A 27,114-nucleotide genomic window follows, 5' to 3' on the forward strand; every position below is an offset into this window, starting at 1 on the left:
TCTAATTTGATTAAATGTCATAATCACTATTTTTCTTACTTTAATAATTAAGAAACAAAGGTACAAACGTTATCATATGATCAATACCAGAATTTAATTAAGTAGGCCATTGGACAAATCAGAAGATCCTTACAGAATTTCAGCGATCTTCGACTGCCAAAAGTAAATTCAGTTTTGGACAATACAGAAAAATGTTGGAAAGTAAGGCTGGATCACTGAAGCACGGTTTCCATTTATTTCTTCAATGTTAGGGGTCAAAGAGGAAATTTCCTCAGTGCTTCTCTACTTCACTGAAACAAAACTTTAGCTCACAGTGAATAAACTATGTAAGAAATGACTTTAATGACCTTTATCGAGATACTACTGGGTACAAGATACTGTGCTAAATGGTCTGGAAACATACATAAATAACAGGTGTATTATTTTTTAGGGCTGCTGTAACACAATATCACAGACTAGGTGGCTTCAGCAAGAGAGATTTATTTTCTCAGTCTGAAGGCTGCAAGACCAAGATCAAGGTGTGGCCAGGGTTTGCTCCTTCTAATGCCTCTCCTTGGCTTGTAGATAGCTGCCTTCTCCCTATGTCTTCACCTGGTCTTCTCCCTCTGTACATGCCTATGTCCTAATTTCCTCTTCTTATAAAGACACTGGTCATACTGAATTAGGGCTCATCCTAATGACCTCATTTTAACTTATTTACATCTCTAAAGACCCTGTCTCCATATATAGTCACATCCTGAGGTACTGGGGGTTATGGCTTCAATGTGTAAATTTTGGGGAACTCAACTCACCCAACAACAGTAGCATTCCCGCCCTCTGGGACTTTTAAAATAATAGAGAAAAACATAAAAGTAACAGTAACATAAGGCAGAAAGTGGTGAAAGTTATAGCAGGAATTCAAAATTATGAAGGAGCATAGAAAGGCTTAAAGGAGGAAAAAGTTTAAAGGATGAAGGTTTTCTAAGGACAGGATTTCAGCAGACTTGAGAAGAATATGGTGAAAAGGACAGAAAATGACATGATCAGAATAGGCACTGTGTAGGGCTAATTTTTCTTTTAATAATCAAACCTTACTCTGATTGACATATATTATGTGTTTAAGATGATAAAGGTCATTTGGTTGCTGATAGCAAAAGCGGCAATATGAAATCATATTTTCTTCAGCGTTCTATGTAAAATATATCACAGGCAAATTAGACATATCATTTTAATTCCCAACATATCATTTGCACTTGTGGGCATTTTTGAAAAGAAATAGAATACAGACAGAAATAGAATTGTACCCGCCGTACACCAAAAGTAGATATGGATAATAAAAGTCCAACAGCAATTGGATTATCCTTGTAAGAAATCTATATAACAAAAAACTATGCCTATAGTAGCTCTTTTTTTCTGAGGGTCATTTCGCAAATTTATGTGATGCAACAGTATTTTAAAGTCTTTCCTGTTATAAAGTGTCACTATCTGAGTAAAAAAAAAAAAAAGTAGATTTGTGATATTTTATTACCAGTGAGCGCAACCTATATTCATCTGCCCAACACACTACTCTTAGTCCTGTTTGCAAAACAGGTAATATTTCTGACAATAACAAAGAAATCTTCTCAATTTTAATTGATTTTATTTAAAAAGCAGAAGAGAGTAGTAAGGAACCTCACAAAATACCCTTTTATATTATCAGAGGAGAAAAATGCTGAACTTTCAATGAAATTCATAATAAATCTGTGCTTCCTTATAACTTCTTACATATGTCACTGGCAGATAAAATGAATTTTTACTTACTACTTAAAATTACAATTCAATAGCACTCAGCCACGTGACATTAAAAATGTGGTAAAGTACAGGATTTTCATTTTGTTTCCAGATATTTTTCCAAAGGCATATTAAAGTTCTCTTGTCTATTATCACGGCAATTATTTAGGTTAGTGTCAGAAAATGTTTGAAAGACATATGAATTCCGCATTTCATATCACTTGTTAGTCCCTAAATAAGCAGAAAAAAATTTACGTTCAGTGAATTAAAAAACAAAATTAAAGTACTCAGATTTTACATTAGGAAGTAAAGATCTTGGCACATAAACCTTTAGCACTGCAGGAAATGAGCTTCATTTTTCACACTGGTGAAAGGTACAGAGTGATCATTCTGTACAATTATATAGCTAGGCAGAGCCTTGATTTGGATACAGTACTATACCAAAAAAACCCAAAAACTCATTTTGCATAGCTATGCTTAATTTTTGCAGTTGCCTAAAGTAGTTATGCTACTTACACAATCTGGCTTTGCTCTAAAGCCTGTGTTGGGAGGCTCTGAAACGTAAACAGAGTAAAATCTGCCCCAGATCACTGGGAAATTACTTCTGTAGAAATCAAATGAGAGTTTATTAAGTAAAACAGATTTAGTTAAACTAATGTTTGTTAAGTATCTCCTGTATATCAAACACTGTGTAAGACACTGCAATGAAGGAAAACCTAACAATCTGCACACATCCATGGTGCGTGGTTGCTTCTCTTTCTTTGACTTAATTTTTTACTAATCTGATGTTTTGAGTGGTGGTTTTGGATGTTTTCGTTTACCTTTACATTCTTCAGAATCTCACTAAACTCTGATGTGGGAAGAAAGAGTCTCATATTCCCAGCCAAACCATATTTAGTCTAGCTCAAAGGGATATTTATTTTGCATTATCATGATCATACAAAATTGTCCAGCTGTGTCCACATGGACAACCAAAGATTTATAGAGGAAGGGACTTGAGCTTTTGTTAATTATTTGACTCAAAAGCTGAATGAGTAACAAATCGAAAGTTAGGCTTAGGAGTTAGGTACATCTATCTCCTTGATTCAAGAAAGTTCCAGATGGAAAAACTCTGAATTATGGCCTAAACATGACCTTCATATTTTAACATTTAAAAAAAGAGCCAAAAGCTATTTTGCACGAATAGGTTTTGGTTTTTTTTTGCGGTACATGGGCCTCTCACTGCTGTGGCCTCTCCCGTTGCGGAGCACAGGCTCCGGACGTGCAGGCTCAGCAGCCATGGCTCACGGGCGCAGCCGCTCCGCGGCCTCTGGGATCTTCCCAGACTGGGGCACGAACCTGTGTCCCCTGCATCGGCAGGCGGACTCTCAACCACTGCGCCACCAGGGAAGCCCGCAAAAATAATTTTTAATAGGAGACAATCTGACGTGATTAAAAGGTAACTAAAAGTAACATTATTATTATTTATTGTATTAGAGAATTTGAGCAATTCAGGAATTCTCTGTGACAGGTCTCTATACATTAAATTTGATTATACTAGCCAAATTCATTCTAGGGGGAGCAATAAATAGAAATATCTATGGAACTCTTAGAGTTCTTGGCCTAAATGATCACACACATATTAATAACAGCATTTCTTAAGAAAAACAGAAGTTAAAAAAAGCATGCACCAAAATAAGCACATGCACACACACTATGGAACAGCTATTTAAACCATATAAATATTAATGCAAAAAATTATAAATTCATTTATAGTGACAGTGTAAATGTATACCATGCCTTAATAAAAGTACTTTTCATTAATACAGCTACACTTTTTTTTGTTAAATATGATAGACAAAAACTAATAAAACCATCATAAATCTATAGTTTTAGAAGAAGTTACCATTGTTCCTTAGCAGGTTTTTATACTTTGAAAATGATGTTAACTAAAAATGCAATGGTTTATGATAACTTAAAATTTTCAAATAACTAGATTTTATAACCCAGTTCACAAAGAAGAGTAGAGTCACAAAGCTGAATAGTTAGGTGGAGAGAATTTATATGCAATTTATTATGAAAACATAAAGTACATAAATCACCATCAAGATGGTGGATGCAAATTTTCAAGACATTGAATAATGCCATGGGAATTTAAATGTGGCTATAATATACTGAATTATGTAGATACACAAAAAAGCACGTTTTTCATTACTCCAATGATCATTATACAGTATTAGTACTGTATCCAAAAAACAAAATTTAATCTACATATGAAAGTTCCTGAAATTAACTAAATTGAAAAGACTATGGGAAGTTGTGTGGCAGTTGGTTTGCATGGCACTGAATATTTTTAAATAATATATTACAATTAAGTGTTAGAGTTCTGGTGATTCCAAGTCTTATCAATGTTTTTTGTTGTTGTTCATTTAGATTTTTAATAGTCATAATCTGATGGCCAAAAAACACATGAAAAGCTGTTCAACATCACTAATTATTAGAGAAATGCAAATCAAAACTACAGTGAGGTATCACCTCACACCAGTCAGAATGACCATGATCAAAAAGTCTACAATGCTGGAGAGGGTGTGGAGAAAAGGGAACCCTCCTACATTGTTGGTGGGAATGTAAATTGATACAGCCACTATGGAGAACAGTATGGAGGTTCCTTAAAAAGAACTAAAAATAGAACTACCATATGATCCAGGAATCCCACACCTGGGTATATATCCAGAGAAAACCATACTTCAAAAAGATACATGCGGGCTTCCCCGGTGGCGCAGTGGTTGAGAGTCCGCCTGCCGATGCAGGGGACACGGGTTCGTGACCCGGTCCGGGAAGATCCCACATGCCGCGGAGTGGCCGGGCCCGTGAGCCATGGCTGCTGGGCCTGCGCGTCCAGAGCCTGTGCTCCGCAGCGGGAGAGGCCACAGCAGTGAGAGGCCCGCGTACCGCAAAAAAAAAAAAAAAAAAAGATACATGCACCCCAATGTTCATTACAGCACTATTTACAATAGCCAAGACATGGAGGCAAACTAAATGTCCACTGACAGAGGAGTGGATAAAGAAGCTGTGGTACATATATACAATGGAATATTCCTCAGCCATAAACAAGAATGAACTAATGCCAGCTGCAGTAACGTGGATGGACCTAGAGATTGTCATACTAAATGAAGTTAAGTCAGACAGAGAAAGACAAATACCATATGATATCACTCATATGTGGAATATAATTTTTTAAATGATACAAATGAACTTATTTACGAAACAGAAACAGACTCACAGATTTCAAAAACAAACTTGTAGTTACCACAGGGGAAACATGGTGGAGAGGGAGGAATTGGGAGCTTGGGATTAACATATACACACTACTACGTATGGAATAGATAAACAACAAGGACATCACAGGGAACTCTACTCAATATTCTGTAATAACCTATACGTGTATAGAATCTGAAAAAGAATGAATATATGTACATGTATAACTGAATAACTTTTCTGTACACCTGAAACTAACACAACATTGTAAATCAACTATACTCCAATAAAATTTTAAAAAATAGTCATAATCTAAAATTATTATTTAACAGGTACTGTACTAGGATCACGAAAACTTGAAATATCAGAGCAACTGATTCCCTACAAGAAAATCTATGATATAGAAAGGAAACAAGCACTTGTAAAATTATCTATAAATGGATGTAAACTCTTAATTTATTTGTAAATTCCTGCTAATTATATGTTTTAAAAATTGTTACAGAGAAGCAGGTTGAAAACTGGTTACTGTACATCTGTAATTTATAGAGATGAATGAAATAACATTATAGTGAACTTGGATTATGCTCTGAATCTTCTTTGAATTAAATCCTGTAAGTCCTTATAATAAGCTACTAAATGCCAATATGAAAGAGTGATCACATATTCAAGTAACAATAAAAAAGGATGAGGTTTCAAAGTCTGGCTGTCATATGGTTCCTTTCCTTATAGAAAGATAGCCTTGGCATTTTTCCCAACAATTTCACCACACTGTAATTGGCATCTGAGGGCTTGTTTCCTCTATTAGACTACAGATCCTCTGTGAATAAGTCCGATGATACCACTGTATCTCTTCGGTGAATAGAAATTGATGAATAAGTATTTGTTAACTGACACATTAAATGATTAACTTACCAATACCAAAGTATTAATTGGGTGCTTGCTTCAAGAAAATTCATTCCTCCATTACTTACCATCAAGATTGCTAATAAGATGGTAGCACAGAATATCATTTAAAACTTGTTGACATGTCCCTGTGGGAAACTTCTCAGCTTTAGCTTTGAGTTTTATATACCCAAAGTGAGAAAATTCTATTGCCTGAGGCAGGTTTTGGTTATTTTGATGCCTTAGATCTTGTAATCCAATGGAAGGAAACTGTCTGTCATGCAGATATGCTTATTAAGAGGCAAGTGCTTTCATCAAAATCCTTAGCAAAGGGAAAATCATAAAATCTTAGGAAAGTTACACAGGGGACTTTAATTATGCATGTAATAACAAATGTGACAAGGGTTAAAGTTTGTAAAGCTTTACAGTAAGATTACATTGTTTATCGTTCTACATATTCTAGTCTTTTATGGATGCTTGAAATGTTTCACAATAAAAATATTTTTAAAAATCTAGCCATCCCTTCCCCACCCTTATCCACAAAATAAGGGTAAAAAATAACGTAAAATCTCACAAAATATTATTCCATCAGAGATTGACCCTGGTTGATAAAGTTTTAGGTATTTTTCACATTCACAAAGCATTTTCTTAAAAGGTATCACAGAGATTCACAATCAAGTTCCATAATACTGGATGATCAGCACTATTTGGTGAGTTTCAGGTGCTGATATGGGTGGCCTGGGAAGATTTCTCTGTTACACCAGGCACACAATCCACCATGCCAACTGTTTTTGCACATTGATATTTACTTCTCCTGTTCGCTCTCTTTTACCATAAAAGTTTAAGATTTCAATTAGGTCCTATTTGTTTATTTTTGTTTTATTTTCATTAAGCTAGGATGTGGATCAAAAAAGCTATTACTGTGATTTATGTCAGAGAGTGTTCTGCCTATGTTTTCCTCTAAGAGTTTTAAACTATCTGGCCTTAGATTTAGGTCTTTAATCCATTTTGAGTTTATTTTTGTGTGTGGTGTTAGAGAGTGTTCTAATTTCATTCTTTTACATGTAGCTGTCAGTTTTCCCAGCACCATTTCTTTTACATGTAGCTGTCAGTTTTCCCAGCACCACTTATTGAAGGGACTGTCTTTTCTCCATTGTATATTCTTGCCTCCTGTGTCATAGATTAGTTGACCACAGGTGCATGGGTTTATCTCTGGACCTTCTATCCTGTTCCATTGATCTAGATTTTTGTTTTTGTGCCAGTATCATACTGTTTTGAGTATTGTAGCTTTGTAGTACAGTCTGAAGTCAGGGAGCCTGATTCCTCCAGATCCATTTTTCTTTCTCAAGATTGCTCTGGCTATTTGGGGTCTTATGTGTTTCTATACAAACTGTAACATTTTTTGTTCTAATTCTGTGAAAAATGCCATTGGTAATTTGACAGGCATTGCATTGAATCTGTAGATTGCTTTCTGTAGTACAGTCATTTTGAGTATTGATTCCTCCAATCCAAGTACATGGAATATCAGTCTGTTCATGTCATCTTTGATTTCTTTCATCAGCATTTTATAGCTTTCAGAGTACGGGTCTTTTGCCTCCTTAGGTATGTTAATTCTTAGGTATTTTATTCTTTTTGATGTGATGGTAAATAGAATTGTTTCCTTAATTTCACTTTCTGATCTTTCATTGTTAGTGTATAGAAATGCTAAAGATTTCAAAGCTTTTGCACAGCAAAGAAAACCATCAACAAAATGAAAAGACAACCCACAGAATGGGAGAAAATATTTTCAAATGAAGCAACTGACAGGTGATTATCTCTAAAACATACAAACAGTTCATGCAGCTCAATATCAAAATATAAACAATCCAATCAAAAAATAGGAAGAAGATCTAAATAGACATTTCTCTAAAGAAGACATACAGATGGCCAAAAACACATGGAAAGATGCTCAACATGACTAATTATTAGAGAAATGCAAATCAAAACTACAATGACGTATCACCTCACACCCATGAGAACAAAAATCTACAAACTATAAATGCTGGAGAGGGTGTGGAGAAAACAAAACCCTCCTACACTGTTGGTGGGAATGTAAATTGGTACAACTATTATGGAGAACATTATGGTTTAAGGAACATAAATGTTCCTTATAAAACTAAATACAGAACTACCATATGATCTAGCAATCCCACTCCTGGGCATATGTCCTGAGAAAACCATAATTCTAAAATATACATGCATCCCAATGTTCACTGCAGCACTATTTACAATAGCCAAGACAGGGAAGCAACATAAATGTCCATCAACATAGGAGTGGATAAAGAAGATGTGGTACATATATACAACGGAATATGACTCAGCCATTAAAAAGAATGAAATAATGCCATTTGTAGCAACATGGATGGATCTAGAAATTGTCATACTGAGTGAAGTCAGACAGAGAAAGACAACTATCATGATATCACTTATATGTGGCATCTAAAAAAATGGTACAAATGAACTTATTTACAAAACAGAAATAGAGTCACAGATGTAGAAAATAAACTTATGGTTACCAGGGGGAAAGAGGGAAGAGGTAAATTGGGAGATCGGGATTGACATATACACACTACTATGTACAAAATAGATAACTTATAAGGACCTACTGTATAGCACAGGGAACTCTACTCAATACTCTGTAATGACCTATATGGGAAAAAAATCTAAAAGAGAGTTACATGTATGTACATGTATAACTGATTCACTTTGCTATACACCTGAAACTACGACAACATTGTAAATCAACTATACTCCAATAATTTTTTTTTTAAATTTAAGAATAGTAGAAGTCATAATAAAATACAGAAAATAATCTATCTACCTCAATAATAACAGAGGTTATTTTTTCATCAGATTTTGTTGATATTATCTTTAAGAATAAAGCATTACAAATAAAATCAAAGTCCCATAGGTACTCTTTTTCAGTGCCATCCAACTCCTCTTTCTCCAGAGTTATTCACTCTTAAGTATTTGTTTTGTATAACTTCTATGGCTAGTCCTACTGTTCCAATTGCCTAAAACTTGCTAATTACTTAACATTGCTTTTTATTATTTATTTTTAACATTGCTTTTTAAAAGCTGTCCTATTCGCATGTGAAACAAGTTTATTTGTTTTAACTACTACGTTTGCTGCTATTTATTCATTCTTCTACTGATTGGTGTTTATATTACTTTCAAGTTTTATTATTTTAAAAAATCCATAATGATCATACTTATACAAGTCTTCTTTATGAATATGTGTACAAGTTCTCCAATAAATACAGAAAGATATTTGTGGTAAAATAATCCAGGTCCACATATTATTGTTTTGCTCTTCAAAGAGATTATAACAATTTACTTCCCAGAAGCAGTATATGAGAATTCTCATTTTACTACATCTTGTCTCATATTTGACATTATCGTAAATTTTTACTGTCTTAACATCTGATAGTTATACACCATAGATTTTAAGATAATTCTTCAGTTATTCTGATAAACTATAAAGTACTAACTTTTGGGATAGGTTTAACAAAGATAGCTCCTTTAAAAAGATTTTTCTTTCTCATATCTGGTTTAAATTTTAACAATGGTCTGCCAATGGTATTAGTAATAATGGTTAACTTTTAATGGGCAACTATGTCCCAGACACTCTTCAAATCATTTAAAATATATTATTTTAATTTTTTTAATCATGCAAGAATATGTACTCTAAGAAGGCAGGGAGTTTTGTCTGTTCTATTGACTATTCTATTTCCAGGATTTAAAACATTCTATCACTTAATACGTGTTCAGTAAGTACTTCTTAAATAAATGAAAAAAAGTGTCAGTTCATTTGGGCTACTATAACAAAATAACATAGACTGGGTAGCTCAAAAATAACAGAAATTTATTTCTCACTCTTCTGGAGGTTGGGAAGTCTAAAATCAAGGCACCAGAATGGTCACATGCTGGTAAAAGCCTTATTCCTGCTTCACATCCAGTGCCTTTCACTGTAAACTCACAGTGGTGGAAGGGGCCTGGGAACTCTGTAGGGTCTCTTTTATGAGAACACTAATTTAATTCATGAGGACTCCACTATCATGACCTAAGGACCTCCTAAAGGCCCCACCTTCTAATATTTTCACATTGGATATGAATTTTGGGGAGACACATTCAGACCATAGCAAAATGATATAATTATTAGCATTTTACAGGAGGGCATTTAATGAGTCAGAGGTTAATTTATTTCCTGAAGATCATAGATCTGGTAGGATCTGGCAGACTTGTCAATCTTAAGCATAGTTAGTTAGCCTCCTCCTAACAGACTCTTCTCTTTCTATGCTTTCCATAGATTCTACAGATAAAATCTATTGTCTTCATGTCTGATCTATGAGTTCTTTCAGTGGTGACATTTTAGTGATAACGACATGTGCTTTGTGAAAAGGGAATTCTTGGCTGCTTTTCTCCAATATACATAAATTGTTCCCAGCACAGGCTCTGGAGCCACTCTGTAAGTGGAAGTTTTTATTGCTTTGTTAAAAAATCCCCTAGGATGCTATCAAAGTCCATATGTCTATGCCAACACAAATTTGAAAGCTCAGATACATGACTTCATATTTTCCAATCTTGTATCTGCACCCACCTGCGTGGCAGGAGGCATGCTTCTTTCTAGGTCCAGAGGAAGACCTTTGGAGAGCATATAGGGAAGGATCAGCCTGCTTTTCCTGCCTAAAACCCCTTCATCTCTAGCTGAAGTCTTTGGTTTTTCAGAATGCTCAAGAGCACCTCTTGGACTCATTAGCAGGTGTGGGCGGCCGGGGGTGGGGAGAGTGGGTATCATATGACAAAAATAAACTTTCCAGCTAATCCCTTGTCTGACCTATAAAGTGTCCACAGGATTCACCATATTAGGATTTTAAGTCATCCATATTACACTGATGAAATGCATGTGCTTGGAGTTGAAACACTGCCCAGAAATAACTAAGAACGAATGAAATTATGAGACTCACTTTGACTCTCTGTTTTTGTTAAAAGTTTCTGTCATTATATCTGACTATGGCAAATAGTATGGCTATTAATAACTTCATACACTCACTGAAACAATTTTAAGGAAATCCTTTATTAAAGATCTATCTATTTATTAGTGCTATTTATTATATCAGTAAGATTATTGATGATTACTACAGCTCTACCTTAAAGTTCTGGTAAAAATTCTCAAATCTGACTGATTTTGACAAAGTCAAAAAAGAACTTCTAATTATAGCTTTTCTGAAGATCTAATTCATAATATTCGAACAACAGTCCTGCTGTGTATTTACTGTTCATTCAGATAAGAGCATCTTGAGTGAACTTGCCTGTTAGTACATGGAATGATGCATGTTAAATTCCAGTTCATATACCCAAAGTACTCTTCAGTCATGTAAGTACAGGCAGTAATTCAAAACATAATTATCAATAGAGCAATAATGGATTACTTTGGGGGAGCTTACTCAGTTACTTTTGAATGCACACTTTCTCCCTGTTGTTCCATGACTTATGAAGAGCTGTGTGTATAATTTTTCTGGAGTCTCTACAATTACTGAGCCATATACCATCACATGAAAATATAATCGCAGAGGACTCAGAGGAAAAAACCTACAACCGCAACAAGACTCTCTCCTGATTTTAGCCACTGGCATAGAATATCCTGGCTGCAAGTCATCACTGAACTATTCTGATGAGGACCTTCTTTTCTTCCTAAATGCACACCTGGGTTTTTCAGCCTAAGCTAGGTTTAAGTCATCAAACTGGCTCTCACCTCACCTTCCTATGGTTATATCTTGTATGTGTGTGTCAGTCTTATGTCTTAATTTCTTGGAGGAGGGGTGGAGGGAGTGAGGGAACACCTGCTTTATATTGGGATTACTTTCTTTTCACTTCTAAGAGCAATTAAAGCATTATGTAGCACTCACTCTCTACTTCTATAAGAATGTTTTTCAGCATCTGGAGTTACTTTTCTGAAGTATTGATGACATGACCATTTAAAATTTTAGACAGCTTATATTTTCTTAAAAATGCTCAGGCCTTTATATAGTGTTATCTGTTGACTTTCTGAGTCCAGTACCAATCCAGATGTACCCTCTGTTCCTGTAATACTGGCCAACTTGCTGGCCCTCAAACCCACCATGCACTTTCACATGCTTTTCTCTCTTTCGGTATTTGACTTGGTGGTTCATGCCACTACATCACTGTTAGATGTAGACTGAGGGGTCACCACTGTCTTGGAACTACAGATAACCTAAGCATTGCTAATACAATGTGTCCCTCAGGGAAATACTGGGCTGATTTGATATTGAAACAAACCAAGAACTTTTGGTCCAAACCAGATTTACTCTTAAAATTCTATTATGCATAATTTGAGTATTCATCTCTATTTTGGAAGCTATGTAGCAACCTGGAAGACTCTATATATAATTCATAATTGTCATCTATTTCCCTGAAAAAAAATAATCTCTTAATGTTTCTAAGTGCAATGGAACATAGAAAAAAATTCAGAAATTTATCAAAGACAGTCCAGCATAGCAGATTTATTAAAGACTATTCCAGTATAGTATATGGCAAGTACATATACTAACCCAGAATCATTCCTTATGGAGGGTTTTTACTTATTTTTTGTTCCTTTCCTTCAGTGTTTCTATATTCTTCACACTGTCTCATTTTCTAACATACTCTAGCAAACTTAAAGGCAATAAAAAGACCATCTCCCACTCATTTAAACATGTAAAAAAAATGATATTTCAATAATTCAGTTCAACCAGTATCTCCTTAACAATGCTCCCCTCAATACCCTGACACTCCAGCAGCATTAACTGCACACATCTGAGTTCCCTGGAAGCAAACATTGTGTGTTTTTCTTCTTTGCATCCTCCTCCACTTCCCAGCATACTGCCTTGTACATAGTTGATATTCAATACAATTTTATCAAAATTCATGTAGGGCTTCCCTGGTGGCGCAGTGGTTGGGAGTCCACCTGCCGATGCAGGGGACGCGGGTTCATGCCCCGGTCTGGGAAGATCCCACATGCCGTGGAGCAGCTGGGCCCGTGAGCCATGGCCGCTGAGCCTGTGCGTCCGGAGCCTGTGCTCCGCAACGGGAGAGGCCACAACAGTGAGAGGCCCACGTACCGCAAAAAAAAAAAAAAATGCATTTTTGTAGAATCTGATTTCAAATCTCAACTTTAAAAGAATAGATCTCATGCCTTGATGCCTTTAATCAATTAAAATTTCAAATAGGTATATGTTGAAGAGACACGTAAGAGAATGTATGATGATAATTGGTTATAATTATATAATTTTTCTTTGCATAGACATGTACTATGGGTCATTTTTTTACCCCAACACCTATTCCATAAACATTATATGAGATTTAATAGTGCTTAGTTTGTATGCAATTAACATTTGTATCTTGCTACTATTATGTATTTATTATTAACTTATGAAGAAAAAAAATCTATTTTCATTTGTCAAATGATTCTATTTTCATTTTCATTTGTCAAATGATTCTATTTTCATTTTCCTTCGCAGAAGCCATAGATCACATTCACTACAATTTCATGAACACAAAGGACTTTGTTAGTGCGTTTTTGATGGCAGTATCAGAGTTATACTTGTGTCACTAAGTCAAGGTCACAGAACACTGTGATGATTAATGCTTAAAGTTATTTTTCATTATTTGGATATTTTAAAAAATATTAATTCCAAGGCTGAACGCATTTAATGAAAGCGTAAGATGTAAATCCCCCAAATTAATCTTGCAGAATTGAGAAGGGGAATAAATACTTTTTTTTTTTTTTTTTCATTCAGCAAATACCTATTGAGAACCTTCAAGCAAAACTTTGGAAGCAGGAGGTTCAATTTAAAAGATTACATGATAATTCAACTAAGAGATAGTGGCTTGAACTAGAGTGATAGCAATGGACATGGACATTAAAGAGAAATGTGGGACATGGAATAAAGAAAATCCTTAAGCATCCTCCAATACTATAATTCACAAAGAATCAATATGATGTTACCTTTAAAGTGAGAAAACCTTTTACAATAAAGGAAGAACAGTGCTAATTCTAATCAATAAGTGGTCAATCTGTCTTTTAGAAAATTCCAAACCATTGTCAGTGGCTTCCTCCATTGCTCATGTGGTCCCCTCTCTCCAATAACCTCCATTGTCATAACTCTCATAAAGTTATCCTTTGTACTAATTTTTACTCATTATTTAATCTCCAGTACCTTTTGTAGGGTTTAGCATTTAAAATTATGCAATAAGTATTTAATGAATGAATGACAGACTAAGTGAAATAAAGGTCATATCTTCACAAACCCTCACACTTAATCAGTTCTTAGTAATTGTTAAATAGGTCCAAGGCATCCCCTCTTCTATCAAAGTTTACTTCTTCTAAATTCAATTCCTTGGGATTATAGCTCACTATGAGTCAATTAATGCAATAGTTCAAAAAGATGATTCATGCGTTAATATGCTTCCTCTTTCAAATTTGTATCTTAGACAGAGATCTTAAATATTTTTTTACTCTCACACAGATAACTAATACTCGGAATTTCAGGAACCATGGCAGGCTGGAAAGATGGAGTTTCTCAAATCTTATCACATGGACACATCTTCTGTCTATACAAAAGAGAGACGTTGATGTGGTCAAAGAATCTTTAGACCAGCTACTTTCTGACAGGTGTTTTGTTATATGTGTTTTCAGAGAGTGACAGAAAGCACTGTGAATGGTGAGGGGATAAGCCCTGTAGTCAGTGATAAGACAGAAAGTTTGGGGACCAATGCATTTTGAAGATTTTTTCTAATTACCTGTAAGATGACAATGACAGTATTACATAAATAACATTAAACTAAAAAGAGGCTCTTGGGCTTCCCTGGTGGCACAGTGGTTGAGAATCTGCGTGCCAATGCAGGGGGACACGGGTTCAAGCCCTGGTCTGGGAGGATCCCACATGCCGTGGAGCAACTGGGCCCGTGAGCCACAGCTACTGAGCCTGCGCGTCTGGAGCCCGTGCTCCGCAACAAGAGAGGCCGCGATAGCGAGAGGCCCGCGTACCGCGATGAAGAGTGGCCCCCGCTTGCCCCAACGAGAGAAAGCCCTCACACAGAAACGAAGACCCAACACAGCAAAAAAATAAAATAAATTTATAAAAAGAGGCTCTTTTGGACAACTGAATGTCAGAGAACTTAGTTTGCCAAACAAACACTTTGCTTTTGGAAGGGGGTTTGGTTTACTGTTTCATTTTATTTTTACACATAAAATTTAAAAATATATAATACATTTGTGAGACAACAATATTCCTTATGATTTTTAAAAAAGGACTGATTGCACTTATGTTTGGAATTTTCTATGTATAGCAGGAAACAAAAATGGCTTTTGAAAATTGGTATTTCGACTTCTGTATCATGAGAAACTGGTGATTATATAAACATATAATTTTAAAATCATTATTTTAAAATAATGATATTTCTATGTTTAGAAATGAAATAAATAAGAGACATTTGTTATTAAAAATGTCATTATTCCAAGAGCTACTAGTCAATATTGGATGATCTAATCATGTTAAAACATTATACAGGGCAAACCTTTTACTACCGTGATCCCTACCTTTGCTAATGACAATAAAGTAATAAAGTCCAAGAATCTTTTCTCACTGATTTTAGGGTTTAATTTTTGTTTATATTTTAATGTGGAGAGATGATGTTCTGAGAGTCCAACATCATCAAATCCAACTTTTTATAACTGACTCGGGAGAAAGTAAAAATCTTTTCAGGACCCCTATTCTTTTTCTTATAAAAAAGATCAAAATAATTGAGCATTGCTATCAACTACTGGAAGAAAGTCCAAGAAAAAGATGAAATGTTTATAAAAAAATGGAAAACATAATATTCTCAAGGTAATTCATAATTATGATATCCTATGAACTAACCTGTCAGTCATTCTACCTGGCAAAACAGAGGAAGCAAAGTCTGTGAATACAAACAACATATTCTAACAGATCATTGCAAAGTAGTACCAGAGAAGTCATCCACCACTGATGATGATGATGAGAAAAAGAAAATCTGTCCCACACAAAAGCTGCCAGATTGTCACCAAGATTAGCCATCTGAAGAAAGGTAACCCATCCATTGGTTGGTCTGTGATCTTGGACTTAGGACTTCTGGCTCAGTACTACAAATAAGTATAGGGCAGCTAGATTCTTTCTCATTTATTTGACTAGGAAGATTTAGAGAGGAGAAGCCATTATCTCCGGGAACAGATGTCCAAAAGTTATCATGTAACAAGAAACATCACTGGAGCTCATGCTAACTCTCACAGGGTAAGTTTACGAAGACACAGAAACTTGAGAAAGCAGTGGACGCCACTAAGTGTTCGGGGCAAACACATTTTTTTCTCTAGCCATTTCCACTTTGTTTCTGCTGACAAAACCTCTGATTTTGTTTGTATAGTAAGTGACTAGTCAGAAAGGTTGAATTATGATTGGTCTAAGCCCAGTGGTCTGTTAGGATAAGCTTATGCCTAACATAAAAATAGGCTCACAAGAGCTATTTGTATGCATCTCTTCCCAATTCAGAGTTCAATGATATCGCAGTGGCAGCTGGAAACTCACCCGTGTGGGAGTATTTATGTCACAGAAATCAGCAAGTGCTGCAAATTAGTACTACTACTCTCTCTGGCCCGAGTCAGTTGTGAACCATTTACCAGCACTCTAAGCCCATCATGGAAACCCCATTTCCTTTTGCCATCGATTGGTCCAGAAGTAGGTACAGGGCCAAGTTCTGACTTATGATTAGAGAAAATCTGATGGAAGGCATCTGGGAAAGACTTCCTCCTTGATAAGTTAAAGCCAACAAGCCACCTTGCCTTCCTGCTTTAAGTGATATTGTGTAGCACTCTGAGATGTAAAATGAGGGAAGGTCAATAGAAATCCAGAGATGCCTACATAGGTCATTAATAACCTCAAACCACAACCAAACTGGCAATCAAAGGGCAGGAAAGTGAGAACAGTCCACACCAGGTATAGAAAATAGTGGAGTGCACTGTTTGTAGAGAATTTAAAAACAATAATGAAACACATTAAATATGAATCCACTTTTTATTGTTACCCTGTACTGGCAATTCCAAAAAATGTTAGTGATAAGATACTCCTCCCCACATACAGGGACTATTCCTATCCAAGTCCTCTGGTGTGCTAGGGCCAGTAAGTCTAGAATCAACTATCTTAAACATCTAGTTACATGAGATAATTAAAGGTTTTTGTGATTTAAGTAACTTTCATATGAGTTTTCTGTTACATGCAGGCTCTTAAGTACTATGGTTTTTCACAGAAAGTAACAGACTCAGGTTAACCCAGCACTAAAAGGAAAATAGGAGCTTCTGCTCTGAGGACCCACAGAGTTGCTTAGATCCCAAGCTCCCCACAGCTCTAATCACACAAGGCCTGGCCAGTTATGGCTCCTATTCTTACACGTTCAGGAGATTCTCCCTATTCTGCCATCAGCTTAATTATAATAAACTGCCTCTACATTGACTAGTGTGAGTAGGTTTGCCTTGTAACCAAAAGAACCAACTAAAAATCAGAACCTGGCATTTAACAACTAAATTACAAAAGACTGACCCAACATAAGATGTTGATTGGATTCACACTGCAAAGTCTATACTAAGAGGATAGCAAACAGACAGAAATAGGCTTAACAGAGCATTGCTTATAGTAGTTAAAATTTATCTAAATGCTCATGAAAGAAAAGATAAATGAATGATTTTTTGAAGAAAATATAACAATGTGGGAAAATTCAGCCAACTATTACCTGTAAAAAGGCAATACATAATTACACAATTATTTGAAAACACACACACACACACACACACACACACACACACATATGCTGGTTGGAAATAAATCACATATTAGTAGTTGTTATTTCTGAATAGTGTTATCAAGGGATTTTAATATTTCTCCTGTTCATTTTCTATTATTTTCAAAGTTTTAGCTCTAAAGAAATAAAACAATCTAAAGTAGTTAATTAGCACATATTTCCTTTTCATTAGTATATTATGAAAATACACCAGGTTTCAAGATATTGTTCACAATGAGAAAGCATACATATATGAAAGTAATTAAATTGATAAGGTAGATAAAATACAATCAGGAAACTTTAAAAAAGATAAAATGATGTTAGAAACTCATAAGAAATTGCATTTTATAAAAGGAATCATCACATTCCAAGAAAATCTCTCTCTCAGAAAAAAATATGTAATTTTAGTGAGAGGCTTAATTTTTAAGAGAATAAAACAATTAAAAAATATTTAGTTATTTGCTGTTACAACAGTATAATCAAAACCTGAGTTATGCCTCTGAGAATATAGCTTTATGAGAGTAATTTCACAATCTTGTGGGATGCTATTCTAATATATGATGAGAGAATTATCTGAATTTGACGTGGAATCTCAAGCCTGTCTGTGATTGATATAGTTAGATGTTTAGTCTTGTTTATTTTATTCTTTAGATCACCACTATTCAAATACATATAGTGGTAGTTGAAGTATATATTATATCTCAAATCAATGAAGAGTTTTCCCATTAATATATATTTTTTTCTGAGTAGAGAAAAATCTGGTTGGGAAAAAAGTGCAGGAAAATGAAGAGATAACTATATTAAAAGTGGGGGGGGATGACGATTTATCTGTAAAGCCAGGAAATGCCTAAATTTTCCACATGCTATTTTCAATTGTGCTTTGCCCATGAATAGGAATTTCTTTTAGAGAGTGTAAATTGTTGAGGTGTATGGATTACAAGGCATGAGGCTCATTATCCTAGGGTAGATCATATGTAGCAGCACTTTGCTTCAGAAAGGCTATCACTAGAAAAAAGTCTCATAATATTTCATAAAGTTCATTACATTCAGTATCATCCTATTACAATTTGTATGGAAACACAAAAGACTCCGAAGAGCCAAAGCAATCTTGAGAAAGAAAGACGGAGCTATTTCATAAAATTACAAGAGCAAATATAGAAATTAAAAGATAAAACCATACCAGATACAGCAAGGAAGTCATCAATGCTTGTAATGTCATCTACAGCTTCAGTGAGGACATGGACATGATTCTCCCATGTGCATCTGTACATTTCCATGGTTTTTTTGACCACTTGACTTTTGGGTCTTGCAGCCAAAGCAAGTGCAGCATTAATAATCTGTAAAGATGTAGAATGTTCACATAGTGATTTCTTTCAGAGTAGTTACCATTGTGCTTGTGACAGGTATTCTTTTTTAAAAAAATTCTTTTTTTAAATTTTTAAATTTTTAAATTCTTCTTTGCTTTTGCTAATAGTTTAATTTTATTTTTGGTAATAATTTAATTAATTTTAGAACTGTTTGTTGAGCATCAATGCACTAAGAACTGCAAGAGATACAAAGATAATTGGTATCTGCCTACAAGAAGCTTGCATACTACTCAATGGGAAGGGCACCATATAACTCCAGCTCAGTTCCGGATGCAATACATGCCATAATTACAAAAATGATAGACGGTCTTTAGAAAGTAGAGAGATCACCTTCAGCAGAAGTTCTAAGAAAAGGTTGTGAAAAAGGAGCAGGAAAATGAAGAGATATAACTATATTAAAGGGGGCGGGGAAATGATGATTTATTTGAAAAGCCAGGAAATGCTTACATTTAACTGGTCACTTGGATTCACACTGCACAATTATGTGGTGAATGCCCATTATATGCAAATCACGGGAATAAAAGCTTGACTTCCTTGAGGACTTGAAAATTTTTACCAGTAGATATTCCCTGTTAATTAATTCATTCATTCGTTTGTGCATTCACTCATCATTCAGTATTTCGAATATATTCTGAGTGTTGTTTTTTTTTTAATGTATCAAGCACTGTTCTTGATTTTAGGGATATGGCAGTGAACAAGACACAAGCAAAAATCATTTTCTTCATGGAACTTGTATTCCAGTTAGGGGAGGCAGGCAAATAGCAAGTTAAATAAGTAAAATATATGGTCTCTTCGATGGTTATAAGAAATAAGGAGAGAAACAGAGCAGAGAAGGGGGATAAGGGGTGGAATGGTGGTGAGGGTAGGAAGTCTGCAGTTTCAGCAAGGCCTCACACTGAAGTGGACATCATGGGTGAGAAAGTACTGTGGAACAGAGAAGTAGCAATATTCAAAAAGTGAGAAAGCAGGCTAAATGCTATGAGAATGGTGAGCAGGCTCACCTAGACCCTGGCTATGCATAAGGAGTCCTTGACCGTCTTGCTCAGGACTGTGACCTCATTTGGAAGGTACTGGAGCGTCATTTAAACTTTGGAGCGATCTGCTCAGAACTACACTATAGAAAATTTTATTTGGCAAACAAGGCTACTGTAACAGGTTACAGGAATAAGAAAGAGTTTGGACTGCAGTGGTGGACGTACTGAAAAAGTTTTGACAGGACTTACAATAATTTAAAGGAGGATGTGGATAGATCAATTATTGCCAAAAATATCATGCAGACATTAACACATCTGTGAGAAACAATGCTTAAAGACACGGAAATATATCCACCAAAGTGTAGTTAACAGCAGATTACAAAACACATCAAGCTTCATAGAATGTCACTTCTAGCAAATACGCTAGAACTAGAAGTTAGATGAATCCATACAACAAATAACAATGGTTCTCTCAGAGTGGTGGAATTTCCAGTGCTTTCTATTTGATTTTGTGTGTGTAACTGAATTTTTCAGATTTTCTACAGTGAATATGTTCTAGTCGTATACTCAGAATAAATGAAGCTATTCTCTAAAGGAAGTGATTGCTAAGGTTTTTGCATGATTAATGAAGAGAATGATTATAGTATTGATAGAAAATGAGAGATCAGAGAGTTAAAAAGTCAGTCAGGGTTGTAGAAGCAGATGTGTGAAACTGTTTTGGAGGACACTGTTGATGAAGGGTATTAGATGTCAACTTTCCTAATACAGAGGTTGACTCTGAAGTGACTCTTGTCTCCCTACAAATTACATAGTGGCCAATCACAGATGTGAAATCGGAGTTCATAAAAAAGTTGTCATTCATTTACTCACTTGCTTGTTCATGCGTTGAAACAAATTAGTGCCATCAGACTCTACATGGCATACTAAAGACATCACAATGAAGAAGATTCCATCATAATTTCTAAAACAGCCCATAATCTAGAAGGGGAATAAGCCAAAAGCCAGGCAACTGCAACACACCGGTGATTCTCAAACGTTAGCCTCTATCAGAATCCCCTTGGATGGCTTGTTGAAACAGATTCCTGAGCCGTGCTCTAGAGTTTCTGACTCAGTTAATGTGCTTTGGAGCCTGAGAATGTGCACGTCTAACCAATTCCCAGGTGATAGTGATACTACTGGTCTGGGGCTTCCAGTTTGAGAACGACTGCAATATATAAGTGCTATAATGTAGGGGTTATTGTAAAGGCAAGCAGAAGATGCCTTATAACACATGGGAGAGGTATTCAGCGCCATAAGGAAAGGTTTTTCGAAGGAATAAAATCTGAGAAATAAGTGGAAATTAGTATAAGGTGATACCCATTTAGGAAGAGGCAATAACATGTGATAATAATGATGATGACCTAGAAGCAAGGTAGAGCCTAAACCTCACCTCCTGAGGGGGAGGAGATAGTAATAAAGTTGTAAGAAAATCAAAGAAGACAATGGAAAAAGGGAGGAAAGAACTCACCTTTGCGTTCCAATATAAAGTACCAGTATGTATGAGGAAAGGATACAGTGGAAGTGATAAAGATGAGAGAAGGAATCGCTGGGGAGGTAGAAAAGTAAGGTACTGAAGAGTCAAGACGAGGAAGAAAACCTTTTCAAAGGGTCAAGTGCCATAGAAATGTCAAGAATACTGAGGACTAAAAATGGCTTTTGAATTTGGAAAACAGGAATAATTGGTGTAGCAGAATACTGGATACAAAATTCAGATTTCACCAAAATATAATGGCAACGATAAAAATAATTTTTTTCTACTCAGTAACCTAAAAGCTGCACCTTACATACATGACTTTCAACAAATTATTGGAGGTACAGAAGGAGAGAAATTAGTTGCTTGAAAATATTATGTTGATATTCTCATTTCTTTTTTATGAAAAAGGAACACATTGAATTTTCAGGAAACACACACTACCTTTAGAAATGACAGCTCCACAGTATTCCTGGACTTTCGTTGTACAGTTTTATTAACCTATTAACTTACAATGTACGTCTGTGTACACTGCAGAGGCTCTGGTCTCTGGTGTTTCATTGCCCTGCAGTTGAACTGCACACATGTGGTTGTGGACAGTTATGCCTTCACACTCTGTGCAGAGTGTTAAAATACTTGTGCAGATCCCTCAGTGGAGATACGGAATCACGAATATAAGGCAGGCTATATTTTGTAAGAAAACTTCCCGTTCTGCAGCTGATCCAATTTACTGATTCAACAATGCACACTATAAGAAAATGTATCCTACTTGACTCTCCTGATATTTAGCTTAAATCTAAAAGCAGACAAAACTCAGAAGATGTGCAAACCCTCTTTAAGGCAGAAGAAATCTTCATCCCAGAGTCATACTCCTAACATTTTAGCTACGTATCTAGAGGTGTGGGGGGGAACTATTCTTAAATCCTCTTCATGTGTAACTAAAGATGACTTAAATCTGAAGCGAATGATGTTGCTTTCTGAGGCATCTTTCTTTAGATTATGGTTGAGGTGTGTACATGTCAGAATCACCCTTGACCCTGAGAATCACCTAATTAGTTCAACTTTGACATAGTATCTTTAAGAACTTACTATATCTTAATAGGACTACTTTGATAGTCTTCCAAATTGTTTCCTAATTCCAGTCCCTATCTGCTCCAGGCCATTCTCCTTGCTACAAACACATGTAGTTTTCGAATGCACAAGGGATCCTGTCCCACCATGCCTGATAACCTTTGATAGAATCCTAGTTGACTGAAGATAAAATCCAAATTCCTTTTCACCAATTCACAGTCTAAAAGCTTCCACAGGCTAGCCCTTACCTCCATTTTCAGTCTGCTGTAATAATCTCCCTCATTTTAGCCTACGTTCCAGCCATCCTGTCTTCAGCTCCATTTTCTGACCACATGATGTATCTTCACACCTCCATGACTTTGTTCTTACAACTGAATCTGCTTCAACACCATTGCTCCATCCCTTTCCCTGCTCTGGTCCTTCTGAGGAAACATTTCTTTAACAAACCTGTTGAAATGTCATTGCATACTGTGAAACCTGTCCCTTTCCCTATACTCAGGAACCTGAATTGTCTTTGGTGCTTTAAAAGTACTTTGTCCACATAACTAAATAGTAGTCATCATATTGCATGATTGTTTATACACATCTGCTCCATATGAGCCTGTTTATAGGAGGGACTGTGTTTTGCTCATCTTTGCTTCTATACTAAGCATGTTAATCACAGTTACTGCCATATTCATAAACTGTCCCTAAAATACATTTTTCTACTCCTAGTCTACTCTTAGCTCCATAGGGAGCCAAGTTTGGTATCACATCTTTCCCTCTTCAAAACTGTTGAGATCATAGGCTGGCACCCACTTCAAGGACATCCAATCTGTAGGCTGACCAGTGATTGGTCATGGGCATGATGTAAAAGGTTGAGCTGGTCAAATCTCTCTTGAAAATTTGAACTAGAACTTACAGAGAAAGAGTTAGTTAGCAATGGAAATGAAAGATGAAAAAAAAAAATATATATATATATAGAGAGAAGCCATCTAGTAAAATCAGAACCAGGGAGGTTGATGGGGTTAAGGCCACGAGGAAGTAGAACAAACCAAAGTTGAAAGGAAAAAGAAACTATGAGTTTGAAGTTATTATGTAAAGAAAAGAATGAGCATAGAGTAAAATAAGCCAGTGGATTGAAAGAAAAATGGAGAAAATATGTAAAGAGAGTCAAAAGCACCAACAGAGGGAAAATACTCAGAAAAAAAAAAGAGCTGGGAGTTGACTCTTTTTGAGAGCTTCCTATTTGGGGTTAACAGTCCACAGAAAAAATAATAGCAATAATAATAAATACTAATACTCAAAGCCCCTGCTCTGTGCCAAACACTGTTCCAAGCACTTTCTCTATACTAACCCACCTAATTTTTACAACTCAGTGATGTGTTACCATCCCCATTTTTCAGACAAGACCGTCCAGTTATTAAGTGGAAAAGCCATGACTCTGACCCAAGTTCATTCTCACTGCCACATCTTAGTGTCTCCCGTATCATGTCTACAATAATTTAGGACACCGAGAGTGAGTCTATGATTCTGAAAATCAAAGGGGCCTCGCTGAAGAAAACATTACAATGCCTGGTGTGGGGAAAAAAAATGGTGTGTGTGCGTGTGCTAAAATACATATAACATAAATCTGACCATTTTACCCATTTATAAGTTTAAAATTCTGTGGCATAAAATACATTTACATTATTACACAACAATTATCACCATTCATCTCCAGAACTTTTTCATCTTCCCCAAATGAAACTGTATACCTATCAAACAAAAACTTCTTATTCTCTCCCCGCTTCAGCCACGGTAACCACCATTCTACTTTCTGTCTCTACACATTTGACTATTCTAGGTACCTCGTAGAAGTGGAATCATACAATATTTGACATTTCGTGTGTGGCTTTTTCGTGTAGAATAATGTTTTCAAGGTCCATCTCTGTTGCAGCATGTGTCAAAATTTTATTTCTTTTTAAAGCTGAATATTATTCCACCATAATACACGCACATATATTCTGCTCATTCATTTATCTGTTGGTGGATATTTAGGTTGTTTCCACCTTCTGGCTACTGGGCATGGTGCTCCTATGAACACTGGTGTACAAATATCTCATCAAGTCCACAAGTGAAATTTCTGGGTCATGTGGTAATTCTAAATTCAATTTTTGAGGAAATGTCATACTGTTTTCCACAGTGGCTGTACCATTTTACAGTCCAACTAGCAATACACAAAGGTTCTAATTTCTCCACTTCAGTGTCCCAGGAACAGTTTCTAAGTAGTTCATTTGAATTCATGTTTTGAATCCAAAGAGGAAGGTCCTACCAGTATTCCCATTTTACTGGTAAGACAACGGAGACACAAAGAGATTGAATAATTTGTGCAAAGTTATAGAGAGAGCTCTAGATTGTAAAACAAGAGGCTTAAATTCAAGTTTTACTTTGCTTCAAACTATTTTATGCACACAAAAGAGTCCTATTAACTCTCCCAGGACTCATTTTTCCAGGAGTTATAGGTAAGTCTGCAGTGGGGTAGGGGGCAGTGTTTGAATTAGCTCATCCCACTCAAGTTCCTTCGGATTTGAACATGCAGATTTAAGGCTATCAACTGATGTATATACTTCTCTTAAAAGATTCCTGAAAACAGTTACTTTAAAAGTGAAAATAAGTCCATGTAATTTAATTTTCCTCAGAGATATTTCAATATTGGCATTGATGTAAATAATCTTAAACATCTTAGTTAATATAACAAAAGCACTTTGTGGATTAAAAAGATGAGTTATGTGTAAGTACCTATAGGTCTGATTACCTCAGTGTCATGGCATGTACAGAAAATTAAAATAACTAGATATATGATACCTCAAATACATCTAAGCTAGTATGTGAGGGGAATTTATATGACATCCACTTAAACTGGTAACACTGCAATAATTTTGGAATTGTAGCAACCATGGTAATGACATCAAATTCAATGCTCTAGTTTTGTGCATTCTTTTCTTAGTTGCTGAAATAGTATTCTACTACCAAATGTTTCTCACTCTCTATGTTGGTTTTTCCACATTTCCTTAGTTTTGATAACCTTTTCTTTTTGTCTTCTTTCATTTATGGGAAACTGTCATTACATTTTAAAAGTAAGCCATGTGATATTTGTCATCAAGAATCTCCATAGCCACATCTTTTGTTAAATGATAAAAGCATTTTGAGGTTGGGGAGGGGTGGTGGTGAGGAGATATAACCTGTCATGCACCCTCACAGGTTTATAAACAATTAGATTGCGTTCAACTTTGGCCTAACAATGTTGTGATCTCCTTATTCCAAGAAGAGATGATCCACGCATGATAGGATTACTCACATAAATCATCTCATGAGGCTTTCACTTGACTTTGGAAACACATAAAAAAACTGAGATAACCCACTCCAGGGGTGAAAAGTAATTTTTAAAAAGGGACGGGGCGAAGCTGATTTCTGGGAGTATACGGCATTCTATGAAAGTCTATATATTTCTTTTATATTTATTCTAGTATAAACTTTCATATCTCTTAATCCAGACTGCTAGAGAAAAGGAGGAAAATTCAACCTAGGAGTATTTAGGTTATGGAACATGTAATGCTCCCTAGAAGGTCTGTAAAAGGCGATTATTTACATGAAAATCAAATTACTATTATCCTGTCTTCTATACTAATTATTAAGACGGGACAACCTATTAAATGCAATAGGTAAGTGAGGGAGGAAAAGAATATCAAATGAATTATCTGGCATGACATAACAGTAAGTATGTTTTATAGACAAATTAAGTTGGAATTTGGGGTATAATCCCACATTTTAATCCAGCTCTATTACTTATTAGTTTTGTGTGATTTTAGACAAATTTCCTATTCTGAGCCTCAATTCCTTATCTGTAATGGTTAGAAAAAAATGCTTATTACAAAGGCTGTTGGCAGAATTTAATTAAGTTAACTAAACAAAACGACTAAAACAAACCTGACACAGTGTTAGACATTTTATGAATGTCTGCCTCAATGCAGATAGTTTGGGAAAAAATACAAAGAATACTTCGGTAATTTAAACACTATATATACAAGCACACAGACATACAGAATTTACAGTTCTGATAGGCTCAACAATCACTTTCATATGCTAATTATAAAAATATCCCTCAGTTAAACAAATATGAATTTAAGGAAAACTGAATCTACAGAAACCGTATACTGTTGAGATTTACCTGTAATATAAAACTAAAATAAGAGAAAATTTGCTTTAAAAAAGAAAAAAAATTCTGAAAACAATATCGTAAATTACAACTTAAGGTAATGGGAAATACTTTAATTTCTAATGATGAAAAAACAGAAACAACAGAGATTTTTGGATCCAATATAATCTGCCACTTAGGTATCTAATAAGTTTTGAATCTGGAGATGAGGAAATATCTACTATCTTCCAAATCATTGGGGTTCAAGTGGAGGAATTA

At 35.5% G+C, this 27,114-nt stretch overlaps 1 protein-coding gene across 1 annotated transcript in view; it reads right to left on the minus strand.

The window, feature by feature from the left end:
- Window positions 1-27,114, minus strand: part of CTNNA3 (catenin alpha 3) — a 1,597,197-nt gene that overhangs the window by 487,423 nt on the left and 1,082,660 nt on the right. Inside the window, exon 11 of the mRNA XM_032609210.1 lies at window positions 18,938-19,094. Within this exon, the coding sequence (XP_032465101.1) occupies window positions 18,938-19,094 (157 nt within the window). The remainder of the gene's footprint in view (window positions 1-18,937; window positions 19,095-27,114) is intronic.

This window comes from Phocoena sinus, chromosome 16 (assembly GCF_008692025.1).
Source record: "Phocoena sinus isolate mPhoSin1 chromosome 16, mPhoSin1.pri, whole genome shotgun sequence".
Lineage (NCBI taxonomy): Eukaryota > Metazoa > Chordata > Mammalia > Artiodactyla > Phocoenidae > Phocoena > Phocoena sinus.